Here is a 15,206-nt window from a genome sequence, read left to right on the forward strand (position 1 = left end):
TTATTTTGATTCCTTATTAACTTTCAGGCAACATATTTGTTTTGTTTTTTTTATTTAAGAGGGTAATAATAAAATGCCCAAGAATTAAATTCTAAAGATAAAAGATTAAGTAAAATAGTCTTTATTTTATAATTAGTTATTGTATGTTCCATTTTTGGACAATCATCACTACTTTTGACTCAGAAGGGTACTCATGGTAAGACAAAACGACCAAAAGGGTACACAAGACAAAATAAGGTTTAGGAATCACTGATCCAAAGGGAATTTTCATGCACAAGCATATTTCAGGTTTGCTGAAAATTAAGATTTTTTTAGTGCAGTTCTGTAAATGTGTGAGGAGAGGCAATGGAAGTTTAAAACCCATGTGCATGGTGGTGTAATGGTGGGGGGGATATTTTCTTGGAAACTTTTCTATCAGGTTAGGATCACTTAAATGCCACAGTCCATCTAAGCGTCCATCTCTTTGTGACCACTTATTACCCATCTGCTGACTGTACCTTATAGCAGTGTAATGGACCATATCAAAAGCTCTGAACATCTCAGGCTAGTTTTTTGAACATGGCAATGAGTACTGTACTGCAGAAGCCCTGACAGTCACCAGAAAGCCCAAAAGAGCCCCTTTGTTGTGGAATAATGTGATTGATAAATGGGCACCTGACAAATCTGTATCTGCAGCAATTGTGCAATGCGATAACGTCAACATGGACCACAATTTGTGAGGAATGTTTTAAGACCTCATTGAATCCATTCAATTAATAATTAATGCAGAACTTGCAAGATTAATCTATCCACTGACTGCAAGTCCAAGTTCTCGGTTTGTGGTGGAGCTGGCTTCTGTCCAGGACATCTTTTATCCATGTTAAAGTGTCCTCACTTTTATAATGATCAGTAAAACACTTCAGTTCTTGCTGTTTCCCTTTTTAATAGGATCATATTATTGAACTACAGTACTTATCCCCAACTCCCCCTCAGACAGTATTATTGGGTTTCACATGAACTCAGTGTAATTCACTTAAAAGAACTCTTTCAAGAACTCACTTTGCCCTAAAATTAGCTAACAGCTCCAGGTTTTTGAGCAGAATTAAAAAAAAGTGCACGACAGAAAGAACAAACCTCCAAATTCGGGATGTTTTATATCTTGCTTTACCCAGAATCAGGTTAGTTTCAGCCAAGTTCCGCTCATGTTTGGATCCTTGCTGGAACAGGTGTGGATGTGTTGAGGCTTCTCTGATTCATTCGTTCTACACATTTTTTGCATTTGAAAAGTTTTTATCTGAATTTTTTTATGCCCTGAATACGGGAATTGATTTAAACCAGAACCTTAACCCTTTACTCCCTCTCTTTGTTAAGGTCAGGGGCCGTTTTAATCTTCCAAACATTTTGTTGCTGCTCTGTGGTTCCTTTTCCAAATAGGTGAGTCATAATGGAAAAATTTTACCTGACCTACCATATACAAAGACTTCCAGACTTTATTTCCACTGGGTTAAAACGATGGATTGTTCTAAGAACAAGAAATGTAAAGAAAAAAAAATCTAATGGAATCTAGTGTTATGTGTGTAGAATTTACTTTCCAACCCGTTTTATTTGGATTTGGTTCCTTCCTTCAGCTCTGCTACATTTGGCTGGAAGAAACTGGCCAACTGTCTTGGATCTCATTGTGAAGCTGTAGCAAAGAGTCTCTTATATATCTATAGTATGCATGTTTGTCATGAAGTAATTTATGTAAACATCTTTTATATGTTCAGACCTCTCATCTGCATCGGGTGTGGAAGTTTGTGATCATTTACTTTTGTCATAGAAATAAGCCACATAAAATAGGCTTTAATGAATGATTGAAGGTCTTATTGTGAAAATTATATATATAAAAAAAGTTATTGGTCGTTTCCTTTAAGATAAAAATACAAACAAATGTAATAGCCCCATCTTCTTTTGCACACCAATGTCACTAAGGAATTGGAGATTTATGATAGTTCTTGTGGGAAACTCAAGGATTTTCATCTAAACCTACAAAAATGGAAGATATCTAATGAGCTGCTCATAGAAATGAGTCTCAGGGGGTGGTTACTCAGCAGCTGTCACAGATAGGAAGCCTGAGGATGACGTAATATCTCCTGCCAGCTTCTTATTGTTATGGCTGTTACTGTTGCATAACTGAAGGCAAATAAATGAGTGAAGTCAGTGAGGAGAAAAGGGGACAAAATAAAAAATACAACTAAACAGATTAAATAAATTTAACCATAGTATAAATTTGAAATAAAAAAAACACAATCTGTTGTCTTGCTTGTGTGTGAAGCTCCACACAACTCCGTTTGCATACCGAGACTCCATGATGTAAAGAAAAAGGGCCATTTTGTGAGGCAGCTAATGAGAACGGGGCTAAAGCTGTCAGCTGAACTTAGGATCATCTTTAGTGCATGGAAATCAGCAACTTATTTCCCCTTTTTTACTAAGACTAATGCTCTAAAACAGACAATATAGATAATGTGAAGCTGCACATCTATTTCCATTGCAAACTGGGAAGTTGTGTTACATCTTCTAAACAAGGCAAGCATCAATTAGACAGGATTAAAACAACGTAAAGATTTAAACTAAAAAGACAAGTAAAACTGTTTAAAGTTCAACTGACCAGTGCACTCCTGGAAATGCACAGCATGATGAGAAGTTGATGGGGAGAGGGGACAAAATGAGTCCTGTCTAATTGATCAAAATGAAACAGCTTTCTGCAAAACCGCAATTTTTGAAAATAGAATAAAAAACAGATGCAACCAAAATACACCTGCATTATCTACATAACTGCATCTTTTAATGTTAACCAGGGAGTGTTTTCACTGGGTTTTAGAGAAACATGAATAAAACACAATTATGAATTTGCAATGATACCCGCAAAAAAAAAAAAAAAAAAATATATATATATATATACATAAAAAATACACATCTTTATTGTCTTCTGCATCATTTCAGTGATGATAAATCCATGCATCAACAGCAGAAATCAAGATACGGCAGCAAGAGAGGGATCAGCTTCTTACCTCTTTCGGCTGTAGGGAGATTCTGTCTCCTGTCTTTTATCTCTTTGCCGGTGTCCGTGAAATATTTACCCACTCAGAGAGCTACAGTGGCTACCGTCAATGCTGGACACTCTTGAAAATTCATCATCCTCAAACAAACGGCTCAGAGACATGCCAACATAAAATATAATCAGAGAAAAAAAAAGGAGGGATAAATGTGACAGCTGCTAAAATATTAAACGGTCAATAATGATAGGGTTGTCTGGTGACAGTGGAGAGGTGCTTGTGTTGATGGATGGACGAGGAGCTCTTGGTGAGCACGGGTTAGTGAAAAGAAAAAAAAAGAGAGAGGGAGGGATTAGGATTGAGGAGACACCCCTAAGGGACTCTTCATCGTTGCATTGTAGCCCTTCGTCAATGCACGCCCAAGTGAGTTCAAAACGCTGCAGTGACACGATGTTGCTCCAAGATAATCAATCTGTTAACGCAGATTAGTGGGGTCTAGCCTCTAAGTCGCTCTGCTTCCAGAGGCTCACTTATACCACCGACCCCCACTGAACATTGAAAAGCTCGCCCATCAGACCAACCAATCTCTGCCCAGAACACCAGTGTGAGCCCAGACCAAGTTACAAATAAAAACTATAAAGAAATGTAAAAGTCTCCCTAAACTGGATGCACTAACTGTATGATGGGGAAATCTTTAGTTCACCGCTCACGCCCTGGATGCAAAATTAAGCTTTTGCGAAAGCTAAAAAAGTAAATGTCTCTGAATGTAGAGGAAGAAGCATGAACAGGCACACAGTTAAATTTGGGGAGTAGAAGGAGGGGGAATGCAGAGAACATGAAATCCTGAGGAGAATAGAAATGCAGACTCCCAGGGAGGGATGCTGAGAGAAAGAGGAGGGAGGGTGAAAGAGATGGAGCAACTAACAATGAACAGAAAGGGGCAAAGCAGTCTGCAATGGATTTGTAGGGGAAGGCATTTTCCAGTGGAGGCTGCAGGACATGTGATGAGTGCACGTTTGGGGAGATGACTTGTGAGGGACTGGAGACAGAAAAGTGATGAAAACACAAGGAGGTGAAATGCAATGAAAATTTTCTATTGGAGAAAAGGGGGCAGAGGAGCGGGGGGGGGGGTTGGTTTTTCTGTGTCACTGAAAGAGAGTGGGGGAGGGGAGATAATGCAACCAACGGGAGCAAACAGTAGAGAACCAGGGATCATACTTGCACTCTCTTAGCTTATAGATAACGTATATACAGTTTTGTATCTGGAAGGATGATGGGGAGGGGAAGGGGCCAGATTGACTATGAATCCCAAACAACGAAGCAGCATCCATCACTCTGGCTAACAAATTAAAAATCACAGCTCTTAAATATCATTCATTTAGTGTTTAATTGGAAAAGCAAACTAGCAGTTGTAATAATTGGTAGAAGAATAAAAAGTCATTGCTCTTGTTAGACACAGTATTACACAATATTAATGATCAAATTACTCAAAAAAAAGAACATAATACATTTTGATTATTAAATTTAAAAAGCCTTCCAATGAGAACCATTCTTTTGTTAGTCAAGAGCTAGAACCATCATCCACATAGAACACATCCTTTAAATTTAGACAGAAACCATAGTTTGCATATAACCTTCTAGTGATTTATTTCTGTAATTTTTAGATTACATCCTCAAAGTTAAAAGCTTAATTCTCAAACAATTGAGTAACACCATCATGTCCCCATTATTTCAAACAGATTCCTGTGTCAGAAACCAAACAGCTTGATATGTGAAGACTCTGATGGGAATTTCCAAACTTTAGTGGGATTGTTTTTATCTTGAGAACAATGCATAGACTTTTTGAAACGTCTAACAAGTGATCTAAGCTCTAGTAAAAAGCATGTTTGTTTCTACAGTATACCCTAGCATCTTTCTGTAAACGTCTTTCTTTATACATTATAATTTAAATTAAGACATCATTGCGTTCAAAAATAATCAGACCTGCTTTTGCAACAGTAACACATTTTAGTGACTTCCTTAATAAAACTTCCAATAAAGTCTAAAGTTTGTTGTTTTTGTGTTCCTTTTATATTCACAGTCTTTGACTGGGCTTGGATATTCACCATATTGTGGGAAACTTTCATGTTTCACACCTTTTCTCTCCCCCTCATTTATTCGTTATACCTTTAAAACTAAACAGAAAAAATCCTTGCAAAATGTCTCCCCTTCAGCTCTAATTTAAAACCGTTCTCTTGCTTTGATATACCCTAAAAACGAATGAAAATCTGTCACACAAGAAAAACGAATTGCACTAAGTGAATATAAAATTAAACTTGTAATTTCTTTGGCAGTTTTATAACATTTCTTGAATTCAAGCCAAGTGATATCAAAATATGAAAAGAGCCCTGAGCATTTAAATTATCAGCTTGTGGTAATTTAGTGGAACATACACAATAAAGTACAATTTTTATAATTAAAATTGATAAAAAGACTGAGTAAGCTTCAGCTTTTGAATGAATAAGTCTAAAGTGATTATTCAAAAATAAAGGAAGTAAACACCCTATTGCACCAAACCACTTCTACACTACACACTATTTATGCACTGCTGGATAGAGTGAGATTCATTCATGTAATGAAGTGCACTTTCCTTACCGAAGAGTAACTGTGCAAACAATATCATAAAATCCGTTCAGTCCGGAGCCTCCCATGCTACAGAGATGTAAGGTGTTAACTGGTAGTCGACCAAAATTAAAACCCTTCCCCACCTTCAAGTCCCCAACTCCTTCAAAAATCCTTTCCTCCTCACTTTTGTCTACCTTGGCCAGAGTGAGGTGGTACTGTGGATTGTAGGAGTGCCTGTGTAGCCAGCCCTCCTTCCTGTAGGCCTCCTGCAGGCCTGAGTTCAGCTGGTGGAGGGACAGCCGAGGGTTGGGGCTCAGGTAAAGCACCTTGCCATTGAAATGCTTCAGCTTCCCTGGAAAGGTAACCGCCACGGGCGGGTTGCGATCCAGCTGGGCGAACCTGCGGAGGATCTCGGCTGCAGCTGCCACCTCGGCTGGGCCGTCAAGCACCAGTAGGCACAGGGTGACATGGAGCATCGAGGCGGCGTGCCAGTAAGGAGCAGAGGAGGGAAGGAGGGCAGTAAGCTCCTCCTGCAGCTGCTGGAAACTGGAGAGGATAGCAGGGGTGTTGGCCCGGAAGGTGATGAAGTGAGTGGGTTTTTTCTTTGGAGGACGACTGCCACTCTTCTGCTCTGCCTGCTTCAGAGATGGATTCTAAGGCGGAACAACAAAGCTGGGATAAATAAATAAAAACTGTAACCATAATGTTGTCTGTCAGAGCAAGAAGCGCCATGCACACCTGCGTCTCTTTGCCGGCTTCTAATCTTTCTTCGCAGGCTTCATCAAGCCGCTCTTCTTCTTCCTCTTTCAGCTTCATGACCTTTTCCTGAAATGATGACTCTTGCTCGGATGATGGCTGGAGTCTAAATTGCAGCCAGGAAAGTAGAGAGAATATACCCTTATTTAACATTGCTCAGTTGCATTTATTAAAATACTAAATTAAAATCCCCTTGTCTGAATTCAAAGAAGTTCAGTGTATTTTAACTACTTCAGAAAGGTTAGAAAGTAATAATTCTCTAAATATTAAAATGCAGGATTTCATTTCATTCAGTCTTTAAAGATCTGATATGAATCCATAAAGACGACTGTCATTAAGTACTTTTAATGAAATGAAGTAAAGTTCCATACAGGGAAGTTCCATACAGGGAACTTGTTCTTTAAAGAGTTAAACATAAGACCCACAGTAGGAATAGATAACAGACCTATTTTCAGCCTCCTCTGCAACACATGATCCACAAGCTTCCTTTTGTTTCTGAGAAGCGTGAATCTCTTCCAGCTCCTCTTCATGCCTGGTTCTGGTAGGAGTTTCTCCCTCATCCCGACCACCTGCTGCACCTGTCTGCTCCTCTGTCTTTTCAGAACCAACATCTTGTTCTTCTTGATCCTCTGCATGGTTCTCCTCTGAAACAACGACCATTTTCAGTTAGGGTAATAGTGTAAATGTACAATGCTTTTCAGGAGTGCTCATACATCATGCGTGCCATTAAAACCACTAACTTTAATGTTTGTATTGGGTTTTAATGTGACTGAAACGTGTGACTATTTGCAGTGAAATGAGAAGGAAATTAAAAATGTTTCAAATGTTGTACAAGTGCATAAAGTTAGTCAGGAAGGGTGGGTATTTGCATTCAGCATCTAAAAGTCAGTACTTAGCACAACAACTTTTACTGCAAGTCTCTTGAGGTACTTTTTTTTACCAGTTTTTCACTTTGGGAGACAGAAATAGTTGGCTGCTTGTGTGCAAAAATTGTTTATTGTCTAAATAGGCAGTCTAACTGTTTCCTTAGGTCAGACTCAGAAGTTGATTTTGACTGGGCCGTTCTAACACATCAATACCCTTGAAGTTAAACCTGCACTGACTGTTTGTGGTGAATAGGAAGCAGAACCTGGTCATTCTATATTCTTACCTTCACCTATTGACAAAACATTAGGATCATAACCAAATGAACCAGATATCATAAGATATTCAAGATACAATGCTGGCTGCTCCTAGAAGTACAGGGGGAGATGTATAGAAGTCTGGAATACCAGTAAATATTCAATCCCTGTAGCTCTGGCTGCATGTCTTCGTCCAGCTGGAGGCCTTTTTTCCCCCCAGAGTATTTTTCTATACAATCACATTGCATGAAATAAACTGAACAAAAAAAAGCTGGATTGGTATATTAATTTAAAGAAAATATCATTGAAGCAAGCTGTAAATGTACTTTTAATTTAGCACAAATTTCTACAATAAAACATTTTATAATAGGTCTAATGTAACTTTTAATTTTAAATGTTGCACCTATATTAGCTAGACACAGAAAATCATAATTAGCTGACTTTAAAACATTAGTCTCTCTGTAATAAATCTGTACAATAACTCATAAATGTATTTATTGAATTGTTACTGAAATAAATCAACTTTGTATTAATATTCTAATTCATTAAATACGATTGCATTTAGCTCCCTTCTCCTTCGCAACAGGAATCAAACAGTTTTTTCTGCTGAGGAAAAGGATCCCAACAACATCATGCAACCATTTTCAGATGATAGATTAAATGTTCTCTGAGAGATGATTAAAGCTTGGGACATTAATTTATTGCCATGCTTTAAAGCTGAAGTCTGTAAGTTTTTAAAAATCACTTTTTTGTCATATTGGCTAAAACTGTCCCTATGCCCAGACAGCAGTACATGTGATATGTAACCTGTGAAAAAAACTGCTTCAATTGGTACCGCCTACTGCCTGTATTTCAATCTGGAAAGAATAATTCGGGACGATTTAAAACAACCAATCACAGCCAGAGGAGCGTCTGATGGAGTGTCAATCACAGCTCACACACGCTGAATCCCCCCCCTCCTTCTGGTCGCATGCGGTAGCCGCGCAGATGCTGTGAGAGGGGTGGAGCTTGGAGGTGGGGCATGAGTGAAGCAGAGAGGGTGGGGGAGTGGCGTGAAACCTGTTTTTCTTCAAATTTTCAGTAGAAGTCTGCTCTCTTCTCAATGTTACAGACTGCAGCTTTAAACCTTACTAATGTTCTCCAGCAAATACTTCAAGGCTTTAAATCCAAGCTACACCTTTAAGATTAGTTCCTGCAATTATAGGTGTAGAAACTCTGTATCAGCTACACCATAGTGATCAACTTTATGGCGATCATTTGCGTTATTTGAGAAAAAAAAAAAAAAGGTAGAAGAGGTAGTAGAGTTATGAATAATTGTGCATGACACATTGTTTTGCTAAATGGAAACCTACTCTTACCTTTTACTTCCTCCTCCTTTCCAAAGGGGGGAGCCAAAGATTGACCGGTGGAACCAAAGACCCTGTCAGTTCTGCTGTGTCGGTCCCAAACGTGGTGCCCTTTGTAGGCAAAGTATTGGATCCTGTGTCTGGGCAGAGCCAACTCAGTGGAGTAGTCACAATCACAGGGGTTGGTGTCCCAGTTGAATTCACAGAAAGGCCGCTCCAGAATGCCAAGGAAGCGGTCTATGTAGCCCACCACAAAATCTGAAGCTTCTACTGATGGGTCCCACAGGATGCGAGAGATAACATCGTCAGCTGTGCGCATACGGGGCTTTTTGTTCACATCTGCTGGAAATAACTCAATCATTCCCATGCAAATAAAGAACAGTGAGACAAATAAAAACATACAAGTTTCTTCAGATTATATTGGGAATTATCAAATGAAAAAGTTAAGGTGAACAAATGAGGAATGACCTTTATCCTTGTTGTCTCTAGGCTTTGCCCCTTTGTTCACAGTGCCCTTCTTCTTGTTGTGTTTCTCCAAATTCTCGACATTCTGTTGGTCATCTATGTCAGCGGATGGAGCTGCCGATTCATACGGTGATGAGTCACTTTAAAAACAAAAAAAAACAAAAGAAAAAATTTGCTCACGGAGGATGACAAATGACAAATGAAACTGGGGAGTGGCGGCCTAGTAGTTAGGGTATAGGGCTTTGAATCCTGAGGTTGTGAGTTCGATCCCCAACTCCCACAGACTGCCACTCTGGCTCCTTGAGCAGGACCCTTAACCCCGCACTGCTCCCCCAGGTACCACACAATGGCAGCCCACTGCTCCCCAAGGGGATGGGTTAAATGCAGAGAAGTAATTTCCCTCTGGGATTATTAAAGTATAAAAAACTAAATAAAAACAAACAAAACGAAAGGGTTTGGAGACAAATATTAAATGTGACAGATCTAGATAGTCCCAATAACCTTCTCTAAAATTAATAAAACGTAACTGATAATATAAGGGTAATAAAAGTGATCCGAATATAAGAAGTTTAATAATTAATGTTCTAATAAATTCCCAATTAGAAACTAAACAAACTAGAAATCAACTAAAACAGATAAATTATAAAATAAAAATAAGCACAAAAAACTGAGTTTACAGAGTTTTTTTTAAGTCTTGAAAAATAATCAACTAAATATAATATATTATTTCTTGTGGGACAGAAAAATGACCAGGGGAGTAAAATGTACAATACAGTACTCTACATGGAGTCTTTTTTCCCCTTACTCAGAGATTTGTTAGATTAATATCCAACTTCCTGTCTCTCTTATTTGTAGGACTTTGACCTGCCTATAACAGTTTAACCAAACTCCTTTTTCAACTCTCTGCTGGTCATCTTTGACCTAAAGCAGGAAGGAAACGTCTCTGAATAAAAAAACATTTTCACAGTTTTAAATAAATCAAAATAAGTAAAACATTTAGGATCCTATATTAGCTATAAGTGTATATGAAAGAGAAAACGTCTTTAAATGACTACTATCAGTGTTGCTAATATCTAATGAAAACTTTATGCTCTCATATCTGGAGATTTCCTTTAAAGCGGTGCTTCCCAGACTTGTCTCGCCGGACCCTTCTTGTTGCGACGGATAACATGGTGAAGATAGCAAACCTGTGTGATAAACGGCATTTGCTTCCGAACCGGCACTTTCCCATCTGGAAAAACTGGCACACTTTTGATTCCTCCTTCTGCTCTGCAGACTCTATGAATAAGATCGACATTAAACAAGACAGGGTGAGGATGTGCTGTTAGGTTGATTAAAAAGGGTATGGGCTCTGCATGTAAACACGCTGGCAGACATTGTTGCTGAAAGGTCACTGAACGTGATGATTTAGCTTTAGAAAACAAACAAGAGATGCACATGCTGTTCGGCTGTTTTAAAGTAAAGTGAGAATACCTCTCTGACTAAGCAGAAGATTAATTAACCAGGCAAAATGAGAGCCTAAATATGCTAAAACAAGTATTTTCTGAGCATTTATTGCAGTTTAAATGTTTCTCTTATTACCACTTGTACACAACAAAGATTCTAACATGAAAAAATATCTTTTTTTTTCTCCCTCCGATACCTTGAGAGGGCCTACAGTTTAACAGCTGTGAATGATTCAAACATGATGAATGAAGAGTATGTAGAGAGGTCAAACCAAACGCATATCCTGATGTTTTACTTTTGGGAAGGGACTGAATGTAACTCACAGCTCAGTTACCTTAACTATGGCTGTTGGGCTGACCCCAGCTGGACAGGAAGCATTTGACCTGATTCCAGTTATCAGAAAAATCCGGGAAGTAACAGGTTTTTTTTTCTGTTTTTCTTGTTCTTCAGAAGTTTTATCTGGATTAAAGTAATGGACTCAGATGTTGAAGCAGACAGTATGATCTCTCATCCTTTGGGAGGTAGAGGCTTGAGCTTTGAGTCACTGAAGCCAGGAACTGCTCCAGCAGAACATTCTGTCAGGAAGTGAGAAAATATGTCTGCAGCCGTTACATCAAAAATCAGCTGTCTGTGTCAGTATTAGAGAATCTGGACTCATGATGACATAGCTTAACTGGAATCCCAGCTGCTGAGGGTGAAAGTTGGAAAACAAGCTTGTTTTTCTTTCTGAAATGGTGATTAGTTGGAAAAGTAGATAATACAACTCCTTTATTGCAGCTCAACACACACTAAAAGCTTTGTGCCAAAACTAATAACGTGCACATGAATGAAGAAAATATAAAAAGTTAGTTATCAAATATACATCCCAACAATTTATCACTATATTTTGACATTTTCGGTTCTACTCATATGTGCCAAAGATCAGCTAAGGTTACTTGGGTGAAGTTAAGTCCAGTTTTTGATCTAAACCAGACTTTGTCTACAAAATCAGATGCAAGAAAAAAAACTAAAAAAAACAAACATAATTTTCTCAATACCATGGTTCGATTTCCTAAGTAAAAACATGATGTTTTCTTTCCTGATTTAACAAAATAAACAGACAGTCCCTACATATTGTTTTACAGCCAACCCACTATTGAGAACATTTCTGACAGAAAAAAAACTTTATTTATAAATGGGCAATTTGATCAGAAAAACTAAAATCAAATAGTGATACTAAAATCTCTCCATACTGGCTGACTGTCAAATTAGTCTGCCAAAGAGACAGATTCCCCCCCCCCCCCCTTTTTTTTTCTTTCCCTCCAGTTTTGTCAAGTACAACTCACTTTTATTATTTTAAATACGCTTGACTGGTAAAAAGGAACAACTTTCATGTAAAAGATGTATAAAAAAGCTATCCAGAAAAATTATAACAGAATTTGACTTGTTTGATCAGATTGTCAACATGTTATATTGATTCGTGAATTCATATCATAGAGGCATACCCAGTAAAAACTAATCTTTCTCATAAAAAAATAAATGTCTTATCACTGCACTAACTATGGCTTTCCACATGTTTAAAGTAAATATTTATTGTTCCAATAAAAAAGAGCCAAATCAGGGAAAGCAGAGGCCAGTAACAGTGGATGATGGTGAACGGTCTTCAAGGATAAGAAGAGGTTGTAAAAGATTTATCTGCAAGCAGAAACCAAGCTAAATATGTTTTTTAATGGGAGATAAATCAATGTTTATGGGATATACATTAGCCTATAACAGATACATACATATATTCCATTCAGCTTTTAGGTTCTACAGTTCTTGCTACATTAGCATCACAGTTATTAAACTATATACAGTCATATGAAAACGTTTGGGCACTCCTATTAATGTTATTATTTTTATTTCTAAATATTTGGGTGTTTGCAACAGCTATTTCAGTTTGATACATCTAATACCTGATGGACACAGTAATACTAATTGATTGGACTAACAGAAAATGTGTAGTACGCAATAAAACTAAATTTGAAAAACATATTTAAGTTCCATTATATCTATACACATATTTATTTACATACAAATAAAACTGTAACTGCCTGTGTTGCTTTATTTTACACTGTGTGCAGAATTATTAGAAAAATGAGTATTTCAACCACATCATCCTTTCCATACATGTTGTCCTACTCCAAGCTGTACAGGCTTGAAAGCCAATTACCAAGTAAATTAGCTGGTGTGCATCTCTGTAATGAGAAGGGGTGTGGCCTAATGACATCAACATCCTATATAAGGTGTTCTTAATTATTAGGCAAAATGGGTAAGAAAAGAGATTTGACAGACTTTGAAAAGTCAAAAATTGTCAGATGTCTTTCAGAGGGGTGCAGCAGTTTGGAAATTCACAGCTTTTGAAGCGGGATCATCGTACAATCAAGCGGTTCATGGCAAATAGCCAACAGGGGCCGAGAAGCGTGTTGAAAAAAGAAGACGTAAAATAACTCCCCATGAAATGAGAAGGATTAAGCATGAAGCTGCCAGGAAGCCATTAGCTGCCATATTTCAGAGCTGCAACATGTCTGGAGTGCCAAGAAGCACGAGGTGCTCAATACTCAGGGACCTGGCCAAGGTAAGGAAAGCTGAAAAAAGGCCACCTTTGAACAAGACACACAAGACAAGACGTCAAGATTGGGCCAAGAAATATCTGAAGACTTATTTCTCCAAGGTGTTTTGGTCTGATGAAATGAGAGTGAGTTTTGATGGGCCAGATGGATGGGCACCAGGCTGGATCAGTAAAAGGCAGCAAGTTCCTTATCAACTCAGATGCCAGCATAGTGGAGGTGGGGTACTGGTATGGGCTAGTATCATCAAAGATGAGCTTGTGGAACCTTTTCGAGTTGATGATGGAGTCAAGATCAACTCCCAGACCTACTGCCAGTTTCTGAAAGACCCCTTCTTCAAACAGTGGTACAAGAAGTTACCGCCTTCATTCAAGAAAAACATGATATTCATGCAGGACAATGCTCCGTCACACGCATCAAAATACACCACAGCGTGGCTGGCCAGAAAGTCTAAAAGGAGAAAAAAATAATGACATGACCCCCTTGTACACCTGATCTGAACCCCATCGAAAACCTGTGGTCCTTCACGAAATGTGAGATCTACAGGGAGAGAAAACGGTACCTCTCTCTGAACAGTGTCTGGGAGGCTATGGTGGCTGGTGCAGGCAATGTTGATCGCAAACAGATCAAGACAGTGATAGAATCTATGGATGGAAGGCTTTTGAGCGTCATGGAGAAGAAAGGAGGCTATATTGATCACTGATTTGTTTTTTGTTGTTTTTGAATATCACAAATGTTTATTTCTGAATTTTGAGTTATATCGGTTTACCTGGTGAAAATAAACAAGTGAGATGGCTATATATTTTCATGTTGCCTAATAATTCTGAACAGTAATATTTACCTGCACACACAGACCTCCTCATAAAATGGCCAAAAAAAAATAAAAAATAAATAAACTTCAAAAAATATGTAACTTTGATATAGGAGTCTTTTGGTTTGATTAGGAAAAAGATTGTGGCCCAATAATATAAATGATCCTCGAAAATACCACTTACCTAATACTTTTGCACACAGTCTTTATTGATACTTCACTATTTATTTATTTTTTTTTCACATCCAAGCTGGAAAATCTCCCTAGATTTTGTCTCAGATCTGGTCAGCTGGGTTTGAAGGTAAGAAGAAACGGCAAAATGTGAACTTTGATTATACTTGAATGACTGTAAAGGCTTGTAGAGACTAGAGTTAATAAAACGTTTTATGAGATGCAAGGGGGGACCTTCGTTTGATTAACTTTTTTTTTAAGAATGATACCGAATAACCTGAAGGAACAGTATAAATAAACTTTTACCCATTGTGTCTCGGTCAGTTTCAGCAACAGCATTACTTTCCTGTGAGTCTGTCAGGGTGATGGGCGTCAAAGAGCTCCCATCTCCGTCCCTCTGGTTCTCCGTACAATTTAAGGCAGCACTTGGGCTTTCTGACGCCATTTGTAGATCTAGGAGGCTTTCTAATGGCTTGTTGACGTTTGCCAGTAAAGGGGTTGTGAAATAAACTGACTCCGCTACCTGGACACCTTGGAAAACAAACACGGAAGTGAGTAGTTAGCGATCCACTGCTACAATGTATGCAAATCAAAACACTCATACGCAAAATCTAAGAAAGCGTAGAGTAAAAAACATCTATAAATAATTAAATATATAAAATATAAGCCAAAATAAATATAAAATACCAATGTTTGTATCTATCGTTCCCGGATCCATATATTTTCGAATTGAATCATGGGTAATGTCGTTTTTTTTAAACAAGGAAGCAAGGTAAATTTATAGCTGAAAATTCAACGTTATAATAAATAAATAAATAAAAACAGAAAAACGAATATATGGTGCTCTTCTGTTTCCAATTATTTGGAGAAAACAAATATTCAAT

At 38.0% G+C, this 15,206-nt stretch overlaps 2 protein-coding genes across 5 annotated transcripts in view; both read right to left on the reverse strand.

Moving 5' to 3' along the window:
- Nucleotides 1-3,732, reverse strand: part of ttyh1 (tweety family member 1) — a 52,469-nt gene extending 48,737 nt beyond the window's left edge. For 2 of the 3 annotated variants that reach the window (XM_038284267.1, XM_038284268.1), the window contains exon 1: nucleotides 3,030-3,732. The gene's annotated coding sequence lies outside the window, so the exon portion shown is untranslated. The remainder of the gene's footprint in view (nucleotides 1-3,029) is intronic. The other variant, XM_038284269.1, reaches the window with a different exon arrangement.
- Nucleotides 3,733-4,377: 645 nt separating this feature from the next.
- leng9 (leukocyte receptor cluster (LRC) member 9) lies at nucleotides 4,378-15,128 on the reverse strand. Of its 2 annotated transcripts, none has more exons than XM_038284222.1 (8): nucleotides 15,010-15,128; nucleotides 14,629-14,853; nucleotides 10,494-10,584; nucleotides 9,310-9,446; nucleotides 8,854-9,183; nucleotides 6,820-7,018; nucleotides 6,357-6,480; nucleotides 4,378-6,271 (listed from the first exon to the last, which is right to left on the reverse strand). In XM_038284222.1, exons 1-8 carry the CDS (start codon nucleotides 15,038-15,040, stop codon nucleotides 5,645-5,647), a joined length of 1,764 nt encoding a protein of 587 aa, XP_038140150.1. In that variant the 5' UTR covers nucleotides 15,041-15,128; the 3' UTR covers nucleotides 4,378-5,644. The 2 variants fall into 2 exon arrangements, with proteins under 2 accessions (XP_038140150.1, XP_038140151.1); XM_038284223.1 differs by having other exon boundaries at nucleotides 8,854-9,180; nucleotides 15,010-15,126.
- Nucleotides 15,129-15,206: the final 78 nt, after the last annotated feature.

This window comes from Cyprinodon tularosa, unplaced genomic scaffold, assembly GCF_016077235.1.
Source record: "Cyprinodon tularosa strain WSP-4 unplaced genomic scaffold, ASM1607723v1 ctg2, whole genome shotgun sequence".
Classification (NCBI taxonomy): domain Eukaryota; kingdom Metazoa; phylum Chordata; class Actinopteri; order Cyprinodontiformes; family Cyprinodontidae; genus Cyprinodon; species Cyprinodon tularosa.

Coding starts and splice junctions, on each gene's coding strand:
- leng9 (XM_038284222.1), bottom strand. CDS start 15,040: ATGGATCCGGGAACGATAGATACAAACATTG. Junction 10,585..14,628: donor AACTGACCGAGACACAATGG/GTAAAAGTTTAT, acceptor TCTTATTCATAG/AGTCTGCAGAGCAGAAGGAG. Junction 6,481..6,819: donor GCAGAGGAGGCTGAAAATAG/GTCTGTTATCTA, acceptor GCTGCAATTTAG/ACTCCAGCCATCATCCGAGC.